This window comes from Larimichthys crocea, chromosome III, assembly GCF_000972845.2.
Source record: "Larimichthys crocea isolate SSNF chromosome III, L_crocea_2.0, whole genome shotgun sequence".
Taxonomy (NCBI): Eukaryota; Metazoa; Chordata; class Actinopteri; family Sciaenidae; genus Larimichthys; species Larimichthys crocea.
Window position 1 is genome coordinate 46,960,318 of NC_040013.1, and position 23,447 is coordinate 46,983,764.

Sequence of the window (23,447 nt, forward strand, 5' to 3'; positions counted from 1 at the left end):
GATTTGTGAAAGACCGGGTCACGGTAATATGTGTTTAAACTGGCAATATGAATGGTCAATAGTCACGTAGGGCATGTATATTTAGGCAGTGTTGACACTGGTTCCCACTTTTAAGATTATTGTTCCCCAACTGTTCTAAAAATAATTTTGCAGTGTAATAGAAGCAGGCTGTGCCACAATGAAATCACCAACGAATGGAAAATTTGTGAAGAATGGAAATAAGTAAGTAATAAGTGGGTCAAATAAGGCAAGCTATGCATTCTGGATCATTTCTGCAGACAAAAACAATTGCTTTAATTAGATTATTTCAATTGTACTTTTACAGTTTCGTAAATATAGTTCTTTAAATAGAGCCCATATATAAAACTATGGGCTATATTTAAATCTATGCTTTTGTAAATTGCATAAAGTATTTAAAACAGCAACAACACACATGGTTGGTATTATTGCAAGTAGTTTAAAACTATCGGTGGTTTGTTTTTTTATTTAAATGACTAACAAAAGGTTTAAATCTAATTGATTTAAATGACTTGTTATAACTGGAGCACTGAAATCAGATGGTGCAACAGCGCTTATGAAGTGCTGGTTAAAATTCAAAACTTAATTTTATTCATTGCGCCTCTAGAGGATGATACTTGCCATGTGTTAAAAAATATAGCATACAACGACAACTCCCTCAGTGCAACACACCCGGCAGCAGGATTCCGCAGTTAAACCTCGACGGTTTTAACGCTGTAATGAACAAGGTGCGCCGGCCATGGACGGTAAATCTTGTGAAGGTTAGAGTTGACTTGGACAACAACGCTCATTGAAACAAGTCGCGCAGGTGAGTGCGATCAAAAGGTGACAACTCTTCATGTAGCATTAAAGTTAACCCTCCCATATTGTGTAACCGCCAAATGAAGTCAAAAAGCACGTGGGCTACTGGTGACAGTGTCTAATGACCGGTGTTAATGTCCATTTAGTGTGTATTAGTCTTAGTAGACGTTAATGTAGGCTAAAATGGAGGGTAAATGAACGGGATTGGTTACTTCCAACCTGGTGCTCAGTCTGATTGGCTGTGTCGCCTTCAAAGGCGTCCCTGTTAAGTTCAATTCAAAAAACCCAATTTAGCCTGAAAATAAATATTTTTCCCGTCTTATTAAAGAGTTTTCTTTGTGGAAACAGTGGACAGTGACATAAGCAGGCTACATTTACTTAAGTACTGCATTTCATGTTAATGTTAAAGGTCCAGTGTGTCAGATTTAGAAGAGCTCTAACTTTCATTAGCGTATATAACCTGAAATAAGAATATTATGTTTTTCTCTTTTTCTCTTGTTCTTTTTCTTCTGTTTCTTTCTTTCTTTTATATCTACAGACACTCGGGTCCTCTTCTGCGAGGCTATGTGTTAACTAAACAGTTTCAGAGTTTGTTCACATTTTTGTGCACACGTGGCACCCCATCGTTTCTTTCATGTTGCTGGGAAGGAGAAAGAGTCAAGGGTTCAATCCATCAACTAACACTGCGTAGGTGGGACACTCAGAGACTGTGTGGTACAAACTGTGATTAAAGGACCTTTTCATAGCAAATATAAGAAAAGCACAGGTGTCACTTTATGTTAATTAATGACGGCTTCATTCCTTTTTTACTATGTTACTGACGTCTAGTAACTGTTATTTAGTTCAAAACTAATTTAACTCATATCCACGTACCTCACTGCACTTTTTTTTTTTTTTAATGTTACAGGTTTACGCTTTAACTGCTATTACCATACATGTGGTATATTGTAGTATTGGTTTAAAATAGAATATCTGATAGGGTATATTGTTAAAGTTTTTGTTTTCTTAATACTGGTTTCCTTGCTAATCATCTTCACCGTTGGGAGCTGCGATAACTTAAAAAACTATTCCTACAGGGTTAATAAAGTCGTACGACTTTATTAATCCCTGTAAGGAAATAGTTTTTGTTATCGCAGCTCCCAACGGTAAGAGATAGCAAGAGAAACAGTATTAAGAAAACAAAACTTTAACAATATACCCTATAGAATATTCTATTTTAAACAATATATACACACTTAATACACATGTATAATAGCAGTTAAATAGAACCTGTAACATTAAAAATAAAAAACAAGTGGCAGTGAGGTAACAGTGAGATATGAGATAAATTTAGTTTTGAATAATAAACAGTTAATAGAATCAGTAACAGTAGATAAAAAAGAATGAGCCGTCATTAATTAACATAAAGTGACACCTGTGCTTTCTTATATTTGCTATGAAAAGGTCCCTTAATCACAGTTTGTACCACACAGTTCTGAGTGTCCCACCTAGCAGTGTAGTTGATGATTGCAACCCCTTGACTCTTTCTCTTCCCAGCAACATGAAAGAAACGATGGTGGTGCAGAAGTGCGCAAAAAATGTGAAAAACTCTGAAACTGTTTAGTTAACACATAGCCTGCAGAAGAGGCCTGTAGTGTCTGTAGATATAAAAAAAGAAAGAAAAGAAAGAAAGAAAGAAGAAGAAAGAAAGAAAAAGAAAAACATAATATTCTTATTTCAGGTTATATACGCTAATGAAAAGTTAGAGCTCTCTAAATCTGACACACTGGACCTTTAACATTTAACATGAAATGCAGTACTTAATAAATGTAGCCTGCTTATGTCACTGTCCACTGTTTCCACAAAGAAACTCTTTAATAAGACGGAAAAATATTTATTTTCAGGCTAAATTGGGTTTTTGAATGAACTTAACAGTGACGCCTTTGAAGGCGACACAGCCAATCAGAACTGAGCACAGGTGGAAGTAACCAATCCCGTTCATTACCTCCATTTTAGCCTATTAACGTCTAACTAAGACTAATAACACTAAATGACATTTAACCACCGTCATTAGACACTGTCACCAGTAGCCCACGTGCTTTTTGACTTCATTTGGGCGGTTACAAATATGGAGGGTTAACTTTAAATGCTACATGAAGAGTTGATCACCTTTTGCATCGCACTCCACCTGCGCGACTTGTTTCAATGAGCGTGTTGTCCAAGTCAAATAATATACCTTCACAAGATTTACCGTCCATGGCCGGAGCACCTTGTTCATTCAGCGTTAAAACACGTCGAGTTTAACTGCGGAAGTCCTGCTGCCGGGTGTGTTGCCATGACGGGAGTTGTCGTTGTATGTATTTTTTTAACACATGCAAGTATCATCCTCTAGAGGGCGCCAATGAATAAAATTAAGTTTGAATTTTAACCAGCAGTCATAAGCGCTGTGCATCTGATTTCAGCTGCTCCAGTTATAACAAGTCATTTAAATCAATTAGATTTAAACCTTTTGTTGTCATTTAAATAAAAAACAAACCACGATAGTTTAAACTACCTTGCAATATACAACAATGTGTGTATGTTGCTGTTTTAAATACTTTATGCAATTTACACAAAGCATAGATTTAAATATAGCCCATAGTTTTATATGGGCTTATTTAAAGTATATTTAAAGAACTGTAAAGTACAATGAAATAATCTAATTAAAGCAATTGTTTTTGTCTGCAGAAATGATCCAGAATGCATAGCTTGCCTTATTTGACCCACTTATTACTTACTTATTTCCATTCTTCACAATTTTCCATTCGTTGGTGATTTCATTGTGGCCACAGCCTGCTTCTATTACACTGCAAAATTATTTTTAGAAAGTTGGGGAACAATAATCTAAACAAGTGGGAACCAGTGTCAACACTTGCCTAAATATAAATGCCCTACGTGACTATTGACCATTCATTTGCCAGTTTAAACACATATTCCGTGACACGGTCTTTCAAAATCAAAAAAATACCACAATTCTTATGCAACCTGTCTTTTAACTTGCTCTCTCATATGGCAATGAGCCAGGGTTCACACGCAACAGTGTGCCGGCCTGTTGCACCACCTAACCCAATCAAAAATCACACACATACCTTTCTCACATTACCAGAGAGTGGTTTGTGTCTTGAAGAGAAACCTGACCTAATTATTTTGGCAAATAAACTGCCAAAGATAAACTATAAATCACGTGCTGTTATCTATCCGGGTAAACAACACCTGCTTGGTTGCCGCGAAGGAATATGCTTATTGAATGGCATGACATGCAACAATGAGACCAAACCACCTTTTTTATTGCTTAACCTTAAAAGGAAGCAGAACCATAAACAGTGGATGCGTGAAGGATGAACCCAAGTGTAAAGATGGAATTTCCCTCTGATGTGGAGGACGAAAGAAGAAAACGACTTCCCTAACAGCCCGTGGTGATTCTTCCAAGAAAGGGCAGAATCTGAAGGACCGGTGAGGCCTGGTGTCTTTGTCTGCACGACACAGTTCCTCTTTTATCTCCGTGGGTGGCCGTGGCTGCACATGGTGACACGGCTATCTCTGAGCTGGGCAATTATTAAGGGTTCATTCCACCGAACACCTTATGCCTCTCCGGAGTGGAAAGATAACACTTCAGTATATTTGATCTGTCTATTTTCCATGAGTTAAAAGTCTTTACGATCGCCTATTATGTTTTTGTAACCCTCCCTTGGTTCTTGATAATAGGGCGTTCATCTGGGTCAGCTGTGTTTCTGATCTAAGGTGCCTTTGTGGGAGTGTATGTGTGTTTGTGAGTTTACAAGGGACAGGTTTGCTCTTCTTTCATGACTAATTCTGGGTCAGGCCTGGTAGGATAGTGTAGCCGAAGGACAGGTGTGTCTCTAGGCCATCAGAGGAGGGAGCCCTTTTACACAGGACTCGGAGATTCTAGCAGGTAATGACACGTAGTCTAACGAGAACAGTTTCATTAGCGTATTCTGAGCTTTACGTGACACCAGACATGCAAGGAAGATAATGACGATTCCCTCATACACATGCAGCTCATCAGTGTCATTCTTGACCTATTCATTATCTACATCATTAAGTTGCTCTCAAAATTGAACATTCTTCAGAAGTGAAAGATTTGGATCAAATATGCCTATGATGCTGCTGCGAAAGAGGAAAGAGCGACTTGAACTCCAGTTGTCCTTTCTTTGCCAATGTGCTCCCATCAGTCTCTATCGCCAAGCCTGATACAGAGACAAACCCACACGTGACGTGAGATTTTATCGAAGCCGGGGGAATGTATGAACTACAGTCTAAATAGAGAAACACTAGTGTGCCTAATGGCACTTGTCATGGTAACAAAGGCAGTCTGGCAACCTGCACGTACACACAAACAAAAACAACATATCTGGGGCAGGACGGTGCCTCTTCAGGTGGTTATGCAATGCTCTCCATGATCATGGAGCGATATGCTTTTCTGCAAAGCTTATATAAATTGTGTTTAGGGCAGCAGACCCTAACCCTAACCCTAACCCTTATATTTTTGATTTATTGTGTCGCCTGACCTTGAGATCTTTGAGGTGTATTGACCAAGGCCTTCTGGCAGTCCTGAAAGCTTTGAGAGAGCCAGCACTTTATATTCAATTATTTTTCCTTCTGAGTAGTTTTTATTTATTGTTTTAACTTCATAATAACTTTATTGTGCGACACTTGCAACTTTATTTTAAAGGGCACTTTATAGGTTACTTACTTATTTACTCCCAGACATCAGTTAATTGTCAAATTATATTTTGATCTACTTGAATTAACTTTTATATAGTTTATGTATAGATGTTTAGCACAGGTTAAATTCTTAAGTCATCCATCTATCCATCTATCTATCATCTATCTATCTATCTATCTATCTATCTATCTATCATCTATCTATCTATCATCTATCTATCTATCTATCTATCTATCTATCTATCTATCTATCTATCTATCTCTCTATTAGCAGGACATTCTCTCACTGGGCTTCTTTGGGACAATGTTTTGTGTCATTCAAGTGTGACTATGCTAATATGAAAAGACAGGACCTCCCGTAGTTGTCTGGCAGGTTGCCAGGGCTTCCAGTAGCCCCCATCTTGTGTGCTGATACACCTGAGTTCTCCTGACCGGCCGCTGAACCAGCGCAGCAGCAGGGAGGGAGACAAACTATTTGTGGTCAACGGATATAGCCCTGACAGGCAGGACCCTGGAAGATCATACAATCCCGACCCAGTCACAGCAAAGCAATAATCAGAGAGGACTGTGTGTGAACTACTATTGGGTACAGAAATCTTCCAATCACATTTTGGGGACGTAAAGCTGATCTGACTAAGGTTTTGGGTTATATAGACATAGAGTAGTTAAGGTTAAGTTCCTAAGCCAGAATGTCTTGTTTCTTATGCAGCCCTCCTGGTGAAAAGAAGTAGATTAAAGTTCCAACCCAAGCCTAGGTATGCCCCCCCCCCCCCCCCCCCCCATTCTCTAGCACTGCTCTGTTGGCATGTCACTGACATTAATTTAACGTCACATTTTTACAAGGGAGGTACATAAACAACCTCGTATGACCTGCCAGATGTCTCATAATATATATTAAATTGCTATTTAAATAATGTATTAGTGACAATGAATCTCAGCACATTTATCAAACAACTTATCACCTCTGCTAGAGGTCATTTTGGCTGAAGAGGCAGCCAAAGCAATTCTTTTGTTTTTTGCTTGGTGCTAATTTTAGTTTGGGAGGATACCGTGAAAGACTCTGGTTTTTGTAGAGTTCAGAAGAAAACTAGGAGAATCACCGATGGGCACTGATATAACAGACCGTTTGAAGATTACTTTTTTTTTCTGATTCATCATGAGGTTGAGTAGCCTGGAGTAAATCGTATGTGAGTGTATGTGGTCTGTGTGTCGGTCCAGTAAACCAGAGGAGTTTATACACATTCTACATCACGTCACTGTATGCCAAAGGTGCAATTTTCAGGCTGACTGGACGAGACGAGATGGGACAGGCTGAGACAGGAGAGTGGACAAGATGTATCAGAGGCTTTGATGCTTTTCCCTGACCACGCAAGGCAATAACAAGAGACACATTTTGCCGTAACAAGCTCATCAAACTGCAGGGGTCCAAACCTGTGATGTCAGGTGTCAAAATGACCTAAGGAAGTACTTGTAGATTTATTTCAAATATATTTAGATGATGTTTTCACTTGCTTTCCACAAAGTGCTCTGTCTTTCCTTTGGTGAATTAATGTTTCATGATTTTCAACCTTTTTCTCTACCCTCAGGTAACCCGCTGAATGCTATGATATATGTGATGACTTGTCTTGATAATAACTACTTTTCACGGCCTGCAGTTTGATGAGCTTGGTTACGGCAAATGTGTCTCTTTATTTGCCTTGCGTGTGTCAGGGAAAAGCATCAAAGCCTCTGATACATCTTGTCCACTCTCCTGTCTCAGCCTGTTCCACTTCGTCTCCGTCCAGTCAGCCTGAAAATTGCACCTTTGGCATACAGTGACGTGATGTGAATGTGTAGTATAACTCCTCTTGGTTTACTGGCCGACATCACAGACACAATACACTCACATATCGATTACTCCAGGCTATCATACCTCATGATGAATCAGAAAAAAAAAGTAATCTTCAAACTGTCTGTTATATCAGTGCCCATCGGTGATTCTCCTAGTTTCTTTCTGAACTCTACAAAAACTCAGAGTCTTTCCACTGTATCCTCCCAAACTAAAATTTAGCACCAAGCAAAAAACAAAGAATTGCTTTGGCTGCCTCTTCAGCCAAATGACCTCTAGCAGAGGTGATAAGTTGATAAATGTGCTGAGATTCATTGTCACTAATACATTATTTTAAATAGCAATTAATATATATTATGAGACATTTCTGGCAGGTCATACTGAGGTTGTTTATGTACCTCCCTTGTAAAAATGTGACGTTATAATTAATGTCAGTGACATGCCAACAGAGCAGTGCTAGAGAATGGGGGGGGGGGGGCGGGGGGGGCAGTACCTAGGCTTGGGCTTGGAACTTTAAATCTACTTCTTTTCACCAGGAGGGCTGCATAAGAAACAAGACATTCTGGCTTAGGAACTTAACCTTAACTACTCTATGTCTATATAACCCAAAACCTTAGTCAGATCAGCTTTACGTCCCCAAAATGTGATTGTGAAGATTTCTGTACCCATAGTAGTTCACACACAGTCCTCTCTGATTATTGACTTTGCTGTGACTGGGTCGGGATTGTATGATCTTCCAGGGTCCAGGCTGTCAGGGCTATACTCCAGTGACCACAAATAGTTTGTCTCCCTCCCTGCTGCTGCGCTGGTTCAGCGGCCGGTCAGGAGAACTCAGGTGTATCAGCACACAGATGGGGGCTACTGGAAGCCCTGGCAACCTGCCAGACAACTACGGGAGGTCCTGTCTTTTCATATATAGCATAGTCACACTTTGAATGACACAAAACATTTGTCCCAAAGAAGCCCAGTGAGAGAATGTCCTGCTAATAGATAGATAGATAGATAGATAGATAGATAGATAGATAGATAGATAGATAGATAGATAGATAGATAGATAGATAGATAGATAGATAGATAGATAGATAGATGGATAGACTTAAGAATTTAACCTGTGCTAAACATCTATACATAAACTATATAAAAGTTCAATTCGAGTAGATGCAAAATATAATTTGACAATTATACTGATGTCTGGGAGTAAATAAGTAAGTAAACCTATAAAGTGCCCTTTAAAATAAGAGTTGCAAGTGTCTGCACAATAAAAGTTATTATGAAGTTAAAACAATAAATAAAAACTACTCAGAAGGAAAAATAATTGAATATAAAGTGCTGGCATCTTCTCAAAGCTTTCAGGACTGCCAGAAGGCCTTGGTCAATACACCTCAAAGATCTCAAGGTCAGGCGACACAATAAATCAAAAATATAAGGGTTAGGGTCTGCTGCCCTAAACACAATTTATATAAGCTTTGCAGAAAAGCATATCGCTCCATGATCATGGAGAGCATTGCATAACCACCTGAAGAGGCACCGTCCTGCCCCAGATTATGTTGTTTTTGTTTGTGTGTACGTGCAGGTTGCCAGACTGCCTTTGTTACCATGACAAGTGCCATTAGGCACACTAGTGTTTCTCTATTTAGACTGTAGTTCATACATTCCCCCGGCTTCGATAAAATCTCACGTCTACGTGTGGGTTTGTCTCTGTATCAGGCTTGGCGATAGAGACTTGATGGGAGCACATTGGCAAAGAAAGGACAACTGAGTTCAAGTCGCTCTTTCCTCTTTCGCAGCAGCATCAGAGGCATATTTGATCCAAATCTTTCACGTCTGAAGAATGTTCAATATTTGAGAGCAACTTAATGATTGTAGATAATGAATTAGGTCAAGAATGACACTGATGAGCTGCATATGTATGAGGGAATCGTCATTATCTTCCTCTTATGCATGTCTGGTGTCACGTAAAGCTCAGAATACGCTAATGAAACTGTTCTCGTTAGACTACGTGTCATTACCTGCTAGAATCCTCCGAGTCCTGTGTAAAAGGGCTCCCTCCTCTGATGGCCTAGAGACACACCTGTCCTTCTGGCTTACACTTATCCTACCAGGCCTGACCCAGAATTAGTCATGAAAGAAGAGCAAACCTGTCCCTTGTAAACTCACAAACACACATACACTCCCACAAAGGCACGTATAGATCAGAAACACAGCTGACCCAGATGAACGCTCCTATTATCAAGAACCAAGGGAGGGTTACAAAAACATAATAGGCGATCGTAAAGACTTTTAACTCATGGAAATATAGACAGATCAAATATACTGAAGTGTTATCTTTCCACTCCGGAGAGGCTATAAGGTGTTCGGTGGAATGACACCCTTAATAATTGCCCAGCTCAGAGATAGCGTGTCACCATGTGCAGCCACGGCCACCCACGGAGATAAAAGAGGAACTGTGTCGTGCAGACAAAGACACCAGGCCTCACCGGTCCTTCAGATTCCTGCCCTTTCTTGGAAGAATCACTCACGGGCTGTTAGGGAAGTCGTTTTCTTCTTTCGTCCTCCACATCAGAGGGGAAATTCCATCTTTACACTTGTAGGTTCATCCTTCACGCATCCACTGTTTATGGTTCTGCTTCCTTTTAAGGTTAAGCAATAAAAAAGGGTGGTTTTGGTCTCATTTGTTGCATGTCATGCCATTCAATAAGCATATTCCTTTTCGCGTGCAACCAAACAGGTGTTGTTTACCCTGATAGATAACAGCACGTGATTTATAGTTTATCTTTGGCAGTTTATTGTCCAAAATAATTAGGTCAGGTTTCTCTTCAAGACACAAACACTCTCTGGTAATGTGAGAAAGGATTGTTGTGATTTTTGATTGGGTTAGGTGGTGCAACAGGCCTGCACACTGTTGCGTGTGAACCTCTGGCTCATTGCCATATGAGAGAGCAAGTTAAAAGACAGGTTGCATAAGAATTGTGGTATGTTTTGATTTTGAAAGACCGTGTCACGGAATATGTGTTTAAACTGGCAATATGAATGGTCAATAGTCACGTAGGGCATTTATATTTAGGCAAGTGTTGACACTGGTTCCCACTTGTTTAGATTATTGTTCCCCAACTTTCTAAAAATAATTTTGCAGTGTAATAGAAGCAGGCTGTGGCCACAATGAAATCACCAACGAATGGAAAATTTGTGAAGAATGGAAATAAGTAAGTAATAAGTGGGTCAAATAAGGCAAGCTATGCATTCTGGATCATTTCTGCAGACAAAAACAATTGCTTTAATTAGATTATTTCATTGTACTTTTACAGTTTCTTTAAATATATTCTTTAAATATAGCCCATATATAAAATCTATGGGCTATATTTAAATCTATGCTTTTGTAAATTGCATTAAAGTATTTTAAAACAGCAACATACACACATTTGTTGTATTATTGCAAGGTAGTTTAAACTATTTGTGGTTTGTTTTTTATTTAAATGACTAACAAAAGGTTTAAATCTAATTGATTTAAATGACTTGTTATAACTGGAGCAGCTGAAATCAGATTGCACAGCGCTTATGAACTGCTGGTTAAAATTCAAACTTAATTTTATTCATTGGCGCCCTCTAGAGGATGATACTTGCATGTGTTAAAAAAATAGCATACAACGACAACTCCCGTCATGCAACACACCCGGCAGCAGGACTTCCGCAGTTAAACCTCGACGTGTTTTAACGCTGAATGAACAAGGTGCTCCGGCCATGGACGGTAAATCTGTGAAGGTTATATTATTTGACTTGGACAACACGCTCATTGAAACAAGTCGCGCAGGTGGAGTGGCGATGCAAAAGGTGATCAACTCTTCATGTAGCATTTAAAGTTAACCCTCCATATTTGTAACCGCCCAAATGAAGTCAAAAAGCACGTGGGCTACTGGTGACAGTGTCTAATAACCGGTGGATAAATGTCATTTAGTGTTATTAGTCTTAGTTAGACGTTAATTAGGCTAAAATGGGAGGTATGAACGGGATTGGTTACTTCCACCTGTGCTCAGTTCTGATTGGCTGTGTCGCCTTCAAAGGCGTCACTGTTAAGTTCAATCAAAAACCCAATTTAGCCTGAAAATAAATATTTTTTCCCTCTTATTAAAGAGTTTCTTTGTGGAAACAGTGGACAGTGACATAAGCAGGCTACATTTACTTAAGTACTGCATTTCATGTTAAATGTTAAAGGTCCAGTGTGTCAGATTTAGAGAGCTCTAACTTTTCATTAGCGTATATAACCTGAAATTAAGAATATTTATGTTTTTCTTTCTTTCTTTCTTTCTTTCTTTCTTTCTTTCTTTCTTTCTTTCTTTCTTTCTTTTTATATCTACAGACACTACAGGTCCTCTTCTGCTAGGCTATGTGTTAACTAAACAGTTTCAGAGTTTTTCACATTTTTTGCGCACTTTGCAGCCACCATCGTTTCTTTCATGTTGCTGGGAATGAGAAAGAGTCAAGGGGTTGCAATCATCAACTACACTGCTAGGTGGGACACTCAGAACTGTGTGGTACAAACTGTGATTAATGGACCTTTTCATAGCAAATATAAGGAAAAGCACAGGTGTCACTTTATGTTAATTAATGACGGCTCCATTCTGTTTTTATCTACTGTTACTGATTCTACTTAACTGTTATTTATTTCAAAACTAAATTTATCTCATATCTCACTGTTACCTCACTGCCACTTGTTTTTTATTTTTAATGTTACAGGTTCTATTTAACTGCTATTCATACATGTGTATATAGTGTGTATATATTGTTTAAAATAGAATATTCTATAGGGTATATTGTTAAAGTTTTGTTTTCTTAATACTGTTTCTCTTGCTATCTCTTACCGTTTGGGAGCTGCGATAACAAAAACTATTTCCTTACAGGGATTAATAAAGTACTTCTGATTCTGATTAAGTGACCATGTAGTGGTGGAAAATAAAAAAAAGTACTGAATTACAAATATGAGCTACTTGTAGTTTACCTGAACTCTTCAGAGACAAATATTGCAGGTTTCCCTCCACTACAGTTATCTGATAGCTATATTTACATTGCAAATTTACATGAGGAACATGATCAGTGAAAATACAAATTGTTATTTTTATTCTATTCATATTAGTATAATGAGTTAAGTGAACTCATCATTTTCAGCTCTGCCCCACGTCAGCCTGAAGAGAGTTGCAGTCAGCCAGGATAAATGAAAGCAGCTGTTCAGGACCTGAAGTATAAAATTGTTTAGATGCCACTTATGACCCTGATTTAATTTTTAACAGTTCTGAGGGAATTTCCGCAACATTCTGGGCTTTTACTTACAGCTGAATTTGTACTATGAGGTACTGCTATCTTCACTTAGATCTGGGATCTGAACACCTTTCTCCAGGGCTGCCATCAGGATTTTAGTCCTTGAGGAGGTTTATGTATATGAAAAGTACTTTTCCTGGTTTGGTTATAAAAATCTAACCAGCAGCCTTTTGGTTATATTTGATGATCCACCAAAATAACTGTCCTCAATGGTGCCTACCACCGTGCTTCTTACTGTCTTATTGCACATTAAACCTGGAAAACAAGTTTGAGATGGATCTCCTCTAATCACTGCTGAATTAGGTGTTTAATGAAATGTTGTGTTTGAATTTATTTTACAGACTAGTGAACTTTTGAAGACCACACTGGCCCTTGATGACATCACTATCAGCAGCATTTGTGACAAGTTCAAGCAGAAGCTTCTGCATGAGAGTTTTGACCCCTCAGCTGGCAGATCCATCGATGAGGTCCGTGTGCATCACTGGGAGGAGAGCATCCAGGAGACCGTGGGCAGCTGTTCCTCGCAAACTCTGGCAGCTCAGTGCTACTACATGTGGAAAAACAGTCGCCTGGAGGTTCTCCGTCTTTCCCCTGAAATACGCACCCTACTGAAACAACTCCGCAGCACATACAAGCTGCTGCTGCTGACCAACGGGGAAACTCAGACTCAGAGAGAGAAAGTGGAGGCGGTCAGATGTGAGGAGTTCTTCGATGCCATTGTGATCGGTGGAGAACATGCAGAGCAGAAACCATACCTCTCCATCTTCACATTGTGTTTCAACATGCTGGGTGTGGAGGCCCAGGACTGTGTTATGGTGGGAGACTCTCTGGACACAGATATTCAGGGGGGCTTTAATGCCAGAGTACGGGCTACTGTTTGGATCACCAGTTCAGGAGGCGGTGTGCCAGAAGGTTCAGTAAAACCAGACTACACTATCCCTACTGTACTGGACCTGCCAGATATTCTGGAACAACTGAAGTAATGACAACTTTGTGTGAAACAAAGAAATGAGGACTGTCACTTAAGAGGAAATTTTAAATTATGGATATATTAACAGATGAATGTCATCAAGGGCACTTTTTACTTGTTTTATGCATTCTGCTGCGGATTTTACACACTAACACAACAGCAGTCTGTATTAAAACTTGAGAATCAACTGTCTATTCACAGTATGTGAATAATTAAGTACTGTACAATTTTAAGATACTTCTACTCCACTTTTCCTGTTCTGGGTTTTTACTCCACTGCATTTCTCTGACCACTGTAGTCACTCTTAAAGTCATTATTAAAAGATAAACTAATGGTTCCCAACATTTCTCCTTATTGCCCAGTTACAACCATTAATGCTTATGCTTTGATTCATCAATAATCAGTCACATGGGCTATTTTCCTGCAGGATCTATTTGTAATGGAGTTAGCAGTGAGTAAAGGATCTGAATTCGTCATACAGCATCATTTTTATTGAATACTCTGACTGTACAAAAAGACCTTTGGGGTTTATTTCCACACGCCTTAACAAACGTCAATACATTCATTCCATCACATGCTGCTACTTGTTTATTTTTTCAAAGTCTTGGCTAATAAAAATAATCTTTTAATGATAAACCTCTCTGGCACGTGGCTTTTCTGACACACTGTGGTCTGTTTTTTAAGGATGGTTAATTTAGCAGCGTCATCGGACAACAGTTTCACAACAGACACTTTCTTTTGAGTTGTACCCATTTCAGGTACCACAAAATTCATTTTACATCTAATTTGACTTTGATGTTCATCGCTGCGAGCTCGGCTACAAAGTAGCGGAAGACATAAGGAACAGACACCGAGTCAATAGAGTCACTTTTACCACACAGAGTGCAGACAGTCTTTCGGTGACGCATGGCTGACCAGGATGGTGGTGGTTTCTCTAACAGAGGGGAGAGCAGGCTGCCACAGTCAACGCACACCTGAGCCACCGACCGGTCTGAGCAGTTGAAGAGGCGGTCGTGAAGCAGGAAAGAGGAGCCGTGGGCCAGCAGGGCGTCTCGTTCCATCTCGCCAAAACGGATTCCTCCCTGGATGTTCCTTCCTCCCACTGGCTGGTTGGTCACCTTGTCTCGTGCTCCTGTGGTCCTCACCTGAAACTTGTCAGAGACCATGTGACGTAGCCGCTGGTAGTAGACAACTCCAATGAAGATGTCGGCTTCTAGCTCCTGACCGCTCATCCCACTGTAAAGCCGCTCTGTGCCATAGTAGTTGTAGCCACCTGCCCGGAGCATTTCACCAAAGTACTCGAGCGCAGAGCTCTCCTCTGAAAAGGTGAAGGGCGTGGCATCGTGGCTCAGGCCGTGCAGGGCGCCGGATTTGCCCGCCATGCTTTCAATCAGCATCCCGATGGTCATGCGAGAGGGGAAGCCGTGGGGGTTGAACAGGATGTCAGGACTCATGCCACTCTCTGTAAAGGGCATGTCCTCGGCCGGCCACAGGCGGCTCAGGATGCCCTTCTGACCGTGGCGGCTGGCAAACTTGTCACCGATGGTGGGGTTTCGCGGCACTCGTACAGTGATGCAGACGCGTTTAAAGCGGCCTGAGCCGGTGTCATTGCTGCAGATCTTTATATTGTCAACAACACAGGCCTCCTGGCTCCTGGAGGAAATTAGAAGGAGACACATTACTGACTATAAATTGAAAAGTTTAGCTTCAAAATTAAATACAAATTGATGGGGGAAAAAAAAATGTTGACGCTTACTTGTAGAACGTGACAAAGGTCTGACCAGTGTTGAGGTTGATATAGCTGTAGAAGGGGTCTCCATACTGAAGTGTTGATCCAATGTGTGGTAGTCCATCGGCGTCCAGTTTCTCTTTTACTCTCAGGTCATCTGACTTGGCTCCAAACACCACACTGTTGTCTCCCTTCACCTTATCCGCCAGGTCTACCAGCTCAGTCTTGTAGATACTTCCATGGGCAAAGCCTCTCTCCCATGATGACTTGTTCACAATCTAGCGAGAAAAACTATGTCAGGATTTCACTCCATTTCTACCAGGAGGAATAAATGACTAACTATTGTGTTTTGCTCACCATGGCGTCTTCCATGTCGTAGCCTGTATAGGATATAACAGCCACGATGGCGTTGGTGCCGCTGGGGTAGTTGTCCAGGTTATAGTGGTCGTACATGTAGGGCCTGACCAGCGGGCTCTGAGGGGTCTGGAGCCGGTACAGCTTGTTATCTGAGCGATCCATGAATGAGTGCAGGGGGAAACCCATAGTCTGCTTACCTGAAAAAGAAAATGAGATTGATGTCTGAGATTGACTCAATGCTTCATGACTCTACAAGGTCAAAGCCCTCCAGCAGCTAAAAATCCAAAAGGACTGAATTACCCATCTGACACTGGTACATGTTCCTAGGACTCTGGTTGTGGTCTGAGTAGGGGATGAAGTTAGCCACCACGCTGAGCATACTGTGCGGGAAGAGCTCCTGGTGTGTGGTCACTCCTGGCTCGATCTCATCCTCCAAGATGCCCACATTGATGTAAAGCTGTAATAAGATTGAAAAAGGTGATCATTGGTTGTCAGCAACCAACATGCAAAACAAATACACCTTTACAGTTGTGTGCTTCGGTTACTGGGCTCATTGACTACCACAGAACCTTTCAAAATCAGATCACACTTACTTGTTCAAAGGTGCCAATCAACTCTTGCTTGCCAAGAGCCAAGTTTCGGACAGGCCGCACCATACGACAGGGTGTGCTGAAGAGGAACAGGCCTGGGTACAAGCTGGCCTTGCCTGTTTTTGGAACCAGAACAATCTCAGTCCAGGGAGGGATCTTCTTCTCTTTGAGCACCTGAAGAGATTTGTTTTAAATATCAGTTTTCTGAACATATAGCATGCAAGGTGCAGCCAGTCAGATGCAACAAATATAGATTTTGATGTTATGATTAAGTTTTTAGCTGTTATTTGCAGTCCTAGTAAATATGAAACAAGGGAATCAATCACGTTTTATATCTTATACAGTTGACATACCTTAAACCTGCGCAGTGAGTCAGCCACAGCTGGGGCTAATTCAGCCTCCACCCAACCTACAACAGCCCCATCCATCACCACAGGGTAGCAGTCTGAAAAAGCTTGGCCAGGGGAGCCATCTACTGGAGTCACACCTTAGGCACCAGAGACAGAAAAAGATTTGTACTATGCAATTGGTGTCAGAAAATGTTTAAGGACAGAACCCCATTTGATCCATAACGTATTCTCACTCACCAAGAGAGCATAGCAGAGCAGGCAGAGATACGGTAGGCAAAGACTTCGCCACAATCTCACAGCTGGCTGTCATGTGATTCATGAGGCCACAAGGCTCTCCATCAGGAGTGTGCACGGGACACAGGAATCCCCAGGATTCGGGCAGCAGCTTACGAACAGATGTGGTCCTCATCTTGGCGAATGCTGCCCCTCTGTGCACACAGCGGAAGTGGGACAGGTACCGGATGAAGTTGAGCTTGTCAGCTACCACGCACAGGCCTGTGTTCTGGAGCATGCCAAGACCTGTGGATAGAGGAGGGAACAACATTTAGCAGATGAACAACATATTTATGACATAACATGTATTTGTACTGGACTCATACCTGACTTGGAGCTGAGGTTCCCAGTGGCCAGCAGATATTCAAAGGGTCTGGTCAGGTCAGTGCCCAGGTTAAATATTTTCATCACGTTTTCAGTGTTCAGTCTGTGGCATTTCTTTTCAAATAACAGCTTCACAGACACCAACCAGCCAGCAAGTTTCTCCTGTTGGGATATTGAAGGGGTTAAATCCAACTTGTGATTTCTAAGAAAAAACCAACAACATGCTTTTCTTTAGTGTACTACCAGTACATTTCTGCTGTTTTAACAGGAATGTATCATTACACTTCATGACCTCACCTTCAGAAACATGAGGTAGAGCTGACCAGGTGTGAGCACTTCCTGACACATGATGCTGTCTGGGTTTTCCTCCATGCACTCCTGCTTTGCGTACGTAAACAGCTTCCTGGTCATCAGACACAGCAGGTAGAACTTCTCCACGTCTGACTTCAGGTGAATACAGATGCACTCGCTGGTCGGAAAGAGACTCATTTTTACTAAATGTGCCGAATACAAAACACACATTGTCTCGTTCTTGTCAGGTAGTTGGTTTTCAAAATATCTGTCATAATAACTTACTCCAGCAGGAAGTTGGCACATTGCTGGTTTGTGTACCACTCGGGAAGGTTCAACTTAACCCTGAAGCGCTCTCCGAGGTAATTGAGCACCTTGCTGCGGGTGGTGCAGCCCTCCTCCATGACAATGCGCAGCATCTCTGACGCACAGCTCTTGTAGAAGGAGTTGTCCTCACGGCCTTTGATTAGCTCCTGGTAGATCTGGAAGTCTGTGAAGTCCACCAGGGCCTGGAGGACAGCACAGAGACAATGAGCTGTATTAACAGGAAACATGCTAACAAAACAGTAATATACAGTAAAAACCTGATTACTACCTTGAGCACAAAGCCTAGTGGGAGGAAGAAGAGCTCTTTTTGGTAGACGAAGTTCAGCATCACAGTCCCGTTTTCCAGATAATGCAGGTTCATGTTGATGGCGGAGTGCTCGTCCTTCACGCAACGCATGGAAATACCTGTGAGAAGAACAAGAAGAAGACACTGATTTGAAAAGTCATGCAGATGTTATTGTTGTACTGAGAGCCTTTTTACACTTTCACTGTGTTTTTGCACAGAAACCTCAAAGATTATATTTACCATACTGAGTGTATCCCTGCCCCCTGCTCTTCCACTTTGGCCTGGACATAGCAATAGGATAGTTCCTCCTTGGCATGATCAGCATACGAATGACCTTCTCATTTCCATTCACGATGAAATAACCTCCCATCTCCTGGTAATGTTAAAGTTTGCACTTTATTAATACATATGCTCGCCTCCAATTCATTTATGTTCACGTCACATGTGAGGACATGTGTATTACCTCTGCTTCTTCATGGTGTTCTACAAGCTCTTTGGGGGACATGCCATACAAGTTACACAGCTTGGACTTCACCATGATTGGCAGGTGACCCAAGGTCTGTTTGATTGTGCCTTTGGGAACACCATTGACTGACCAGGTGACGTCTGCCTGAGATGACACAAAACAAGCAGCTAAAAGAGCAGACCAAAGTGTCATCACGACTCTCACATTTGGTTTAGATCCTCCATTATAATCTTTTAGGTTAGCACAATTTGGAGACTCACCACCAGTTTTCCTTTGTATGAACATTTTCTTCCTCTGCACTCTGCTGGAAACACCTTCATCTCCCTGCTAATGCTCCCTTTGGAGACCACCGGGCTGCAGAGGGCGGCGTCGACAAACGCAAGGCTGATCCTGTCTTTTCTGAATGTGAACTCCAACACAGGGATGGACTGAAGGAGACACGTAACACCACAAACATGAGACACTTTGCAGATAGACTTTGCAGATAAAGTACTGACTGCAGGTGACCCTAAGCAAGTGTAAGTACATCAAATGTACATGGAAGTTGGGTTTTAGAGAATTATTGATTACCTACAAGGTGTCCTAAGTTATCATGGATAAGCACTATGACACTATAGATAACTAGGTTAGCAAATAAGGCTAAAAACAGTTGCTTCCTTCACTGCACGCTTTAAAACGCTGACTTGTATTTGACTTACTTTCAACTGACGACATCTCTACAGACAAGCAGCTGAAGTTTTGATTTTTTTTTTAAAGAGGTTTTCATGCTCCACTGACACATATTCTTAGGAAATCTTAAATCAGTGATATGCACGATGGTTTCTAACTTTGTTCAGAGAAAGTTGCACTGACCTGCACCACCCGGCTGAGCCCCTCAGTGACAGCGTGGTCAAAGGACTCGATGTGAGCTTTAGTCAGATCCTGAACAGCGGCATGCTGAGTCTCCTTCAGGGCGCCGAAGCTTCCCTCTGTCAGGTTCTTCAGACTCGGAGCTTTGGGCACATTACTCCACTTCTCTGAAAAGTCCATGCTTGCACTCCCAGAGATACATACGCTTGTTTACCACATGTGCATGGTGGAAGAGGAAGCGCAAACCTCTGGCACGGGAAGTGCTTTCTGTCAGGTTGCGTCTTTGTTGTTTGACTACTGCCATCTTGTGGTGATAGTTATTAGGCTTTATCTGCCACACACTGTGTACTCTGCATGATATTATACTTCTCTATGATTTGAAATATGTTGATGAGATTACTGTGAAAATTATATTTAGTTGGTTCACTTTTCTCATGTTGATCTTTATGGACTTTATCTACTTGGCAGCACAAGGTGGTCCCTGAACAGTGATTGTGCCTGCAAGAATATAAACATTGTGTTGACCCGGAAGTCACACTGTGTAAATCTTATATAATCTTTTAGGGAAAGTAAAGGAGAACAAATGGAAACAACACAGGAGGGGGGGAAAAAATCACATTTTCATATTGTGTGAGAGTTTGTTTTAGGGTCACAGTAAAATGGCGACACAGTAATATGGGGTGCCGTTTGTAAAGCAACATTTTGTCACATTTAGCTAAAAACAATGTTTAAAAAACTGGTTTGAATTTTTGAGAGTCACTTAGAACAATATTTGTGAACTTAGAGATATTTTCAATATTTAAATCCAAATGTTAAATGTTATACCTAAATTCTAAATCTAAATCTAAATGCTAAATCTAAATGTTAAATCTGATGTTAAATCTAAATGTTAAATCTAAATCTAAATGTTAAATCTGATGTTAAATCTAAATGTTAAATATAAATCTTTACAAACGGCACCCCATACAGTAACAGTGATTTATTGTAAGCTTTACTGTAATAAATACAAATAAGTGTAAGTACACAGGTCAGTCACAAGTAACCAAGGCCACCAGAGAGATCAGAGTTCAAATAAGAGAGGGTGCTGTGTCACATCCAAAACTAGCACAAGCCAAGTGATGTTTGTTTAAACTTCACTTCATGCTACGCCCTCCACAGTGAGCCTGAAATGTCTCTGAAACTGAAACTATTCAGGTGGATTCATGGACTAAACTCTGATAATCTACCTGTTGTGTTTAATGTGAAACTTTAACACACTTTAATGTGAAAACGGATCAGTTTCTTTTGTCTTTCATGGCAGCAATCGCTTCTGTAATTTAAAGTGTCATTTGTTGTGCATGTGAGGGTGAGTCAACTGATCTGGGACCATCCACCTGAGTGGGCCCTGTGTTAATACTGTGGCACTTGTTGTTTTTTTAGAGAGGCCCTGAGTCAAAATGTTGTATGAGATTTATTGTTATTTTACAGTTCCATGATGAAACATGAAGGCAGCAGGCACATAAACATGCAGAGAGGTCAGGAGCTGCAGGAGCCCTGTTTAGGAGCCCTAAACCTTTCCTGACCATGACGACATGTGCTTTATACAACATGAAAAAATAAAAAAAATTGTATTTATGTGAAAGAAATGAAGCACAGTGGACACTCTGTATACAGGTATGTTTGTATTCAGGAAGGCTCATATTCACTCTGACAGTCATGGTTCCTATACTTAGGGGGCAGTGCTCCTACAGGTTGTCCTTCACCAACTGAGGGCATGGCAAGACAAAACACACAAGGTAGAATCAACCATGTAGTCTTAAATGTTTGTCTGGATCTAGTTCCTTCACTGACTGAGTTAGGTTGATGCTCATTGCTGCTCTCCTCCAGGTTGAGGCGCTGTAGGACAAACAAACACTAGAGCTTTGTGGAGGTTTTTCATGGCAACAAGAAAATGAAAAGCAGTGATGAAGCTGTTGAACGTAGACAGAGCTTGTTGTTGAACGTGTGTGTTGTCCAGTACAACAGTACAAGGAGTGTAAAAAGACTGGGTCCCGCTGTGTTACTCAGGCTGCACTACAGCGTCTATTCACAGGCGCGATCCCACTACTGAGCGGCACGGGGGCTTTGACCTGCTCCGTTTCCGACCTGGGCCGGTGCACCCCTCCTTAGACGACCTGGTGGTCCCGGACTTCCCCAGGAACACCATATCGATACCGAACTTAGTGCGGACACCCGATCGACATAGTCCGCTGCAGCTCAGAGCTCCTGAGCTCAAGCGATCCGCCAGCCTCAGCCTCCCGGTAGCTTGGATTACAGGCGCGTGCCACCGCACCCGGCAGCATCTGTTATCGCGCGTAGGGGGCTTGAGTTTTTAAAATGTGACGTCATCGCGCTCAGGTAGCATTTGGTGACGTAAAAAAACATCTGCAGTGTTGGAGGCTGGTCAGTATAAACTCATTTTCCTGAAGCTCCCACACTGATAAAACCTGATTTCAGTCAATAAAAATATTTTTCATCGCAACACACAGTTTCAACAGAAATGGCACAAGAAATGAATCAGCAACTGTTCTGAGATCAGTATGGCTCCCTCTGTTTGGAGTTCTTTTGAGTTGTTGTGGGATTCACCTTTTCAGCTGTGTTTATAAACGGAATCAAAATGTCCTGGAGCTGCCACCTTACCGCGGTAGAGGGGTTTGCGCGTTCCAATCATCCCAGGAGCTATGTTGTCGGGGGCTTCATGCCCCTGGTAGGGTCACCCAAGGCAATCAGGTCCTAGGTGAGGGACCAGACGAAGCGCAGCTCAATTCCCCCTGATGAATATCGAAATCTATGGAGTCAGGTCTCCATTGCCCGGACGTGGGTCACCGGGGCCCCCCCTGGAGCCAGGCCTGGGGGTGGGGCTCATTGGCGAGCGCCTGGTGGTCGGGTCTTCACCCTGGAGGCCCAGCCGGGCACAGCCCGAAAGGGTGACATGGGCCCCCCTTCCCATGGACCCACCACCCATGGGAGGGGTCACAGGGAGTGCGTGCAAAGAGAGTTGGGCGGCAGTCGGAGGCGGGGACCCTGACGGTCCGATCCCCGGTTGCATTAGATGGCTCTCGGGACGTGGAACGTCACCTCTCTGGCGGGGAAGGAGCCTGAGCTGGTGCACAAGGTTGAGAGGTATCGGCTACATATAGTCGGGCTCGCCTCGACGCACAGCGCGGGCTCCGGAACCACTTTCCTTGAGAGGGGTTGGATGCTCTACCACTCTGGAGTTGCCCCTGGCGAGAGGCGCAGAATGGGGGTGGGAATGCTTGTTTCCCCCCGGCTCGGTGCCTGTACGTTGGGGTTCACCCCGGTGGACGAGAGGGTAGCCTCCCTTCGCCTTCGGGTGGGGGAACAGGTCCTGACTGTTGTCTGTGCCTATGCACCAAATGGTAATTCAGAGTACCCACCCTTTCTGGAGTCTTTGGAGGGGGTGCTGGAGAGCGCTCCCTCTGGGGACTCCCTCATCCTCCTGGGGGACTTCAGTGCTCACGTGGGCAGCGACAGTGAGACCTGGAGGGGCGTGATTGGGAGGAATGGCCCCCCTGATCTGAACCCGAGCAGTGTTCTGTTATTGGACTTCTGTGTTCGTCATGGACTGTCCATAACGAACACCATGTTCAAGCATAAGGGTGTCCATATGTGCACTTAGCACCAGGACACCCTCGGTCGCACTTTGATGATCAACTATGTGGTCGTGTCGTCGGACTTGCGGCCACATGTTTTGGACACTCGGGTGAAGAAAGGGGCGGAGCTATCAACTGATCACCACCTGGTGGTGAGTTGGCTCCGATGGTGGGGGAGGATGGCGATCAGACCTGGCAGGACCAAACGTTCTGTGCAGGTTTGCTGGGAACGTCTGGCTGAATCTCAAGGCTCTGGATGTTGTGGGGCTGTCTTGGTTGACACGTCTCTGCAACATCGCGTGGACATCAGGGGCAGTGCCCCTGGACTGGCAGACCGGGGTG

General features: G+C 42.3%; 2 protein-coding genes across 3 annotated transcripts; one reads left to right on the top strand and one right to left on the bottom strand.

Moving 5' to 3' along the window:
* The first annotated feature begins 10,981 nt into the window (after positions 1-10,981).
* On the top strand, positions 10,982-13,970 carry nanp (N-acetylneuraminic acid phosphatase). Of its 2 annotated transcripts, none has more exons than XM_010734597.3 (2): positions 10,982-11,096; positions 13,003-13,970. In XM_010734597.3, exons 1-2 carry the CDS (start codon positions 11,070-11,072, stop codon positions 13,642-13,644), a joined length of 669 nt encoding a protein of 222 aa, XP_010732899.2. In that variant the 5' UTR covers positions 10,982-11,069; the 3' UTR covers positions 13,645-13,970. The 2 variants fall into 2 exon arrangements, with proteins under 2 accessions (XP_010732899.2, XP_010732898.2); XM_010734596.3 differs by having other exon boundaries at positions 10,988-11,179.
* A 136-nt stretch (positions 13,971-14,106) lies between these two features.
* On the bottom strand, positions 14,107-19,653 carry polr1b (RNA polymerase I subunit B). Its single transcript, XM_027277980.1, has 15 exons — positions 19,477-19,653; positions 18,885-19,052; positions 18,622-18,768; positions 18,399-18,531; positions 18,141-18,277; positions 17,831-18,054; positions 17,552-17,723; positions 17,257-17,416; positions 16,895-17,176; positions 16,661-16,794; positions 16,311-16,481; positions 16,018-16,174; positions 15,718-15,914; positions 15,388-15,638; positions 14,107-15,284 (listed from the first exon to the last, which is right to left on the bottom strand). The coding sequence occupies exons 1-15, from the start codon at positions 19,651-19,653 to the stop codon at positions 14,402-14,404; spliced, it is 3,393 nt and encodes a 1,130-aa protein (XP_027133781.1). The 3' UTR covers positions 14,107-14,401.
* Positions 19,654-23,447: the final 3,794 nt, after the last annotated feature.

Coding starts and splice junctions, on each gene's coding strand:
- nanp (XM_010734596.3), top strand. CDS start 11,090: ATGGACGGTAAATCTGTGAAGGTTATATTATTTGACTTGGACAACACG. Junction 11,180..13,002: donor GTGGAGTGGCGATGCAAAAG/GTGATCAACTCT, acceptor TTTATTTTACAG/ACTAGTGAACTTTTGAAGAC.
- polr1b (XM_027277980.1), bottom strand. CDS start 19,653: ATGGACTTTTCAGAGAAGTGGAGTAATGTGCCCAAAGCTCCGAGTCTG. Junction 17,177..17,256: donor GAACCTCAGCTCCAAGTCAG/GTATGAGTCCAG, acceptor CTCTATCCACAG/GTCTTGGCATGCTCCAGAAC. Junction 16,482..16,660: donor ACTCACTGCGCAGGTTTAAG/GTATGTCAACTG, acceptor AAATCTCTTCAG/GTGCTCAAAGAGAAGAAGAT.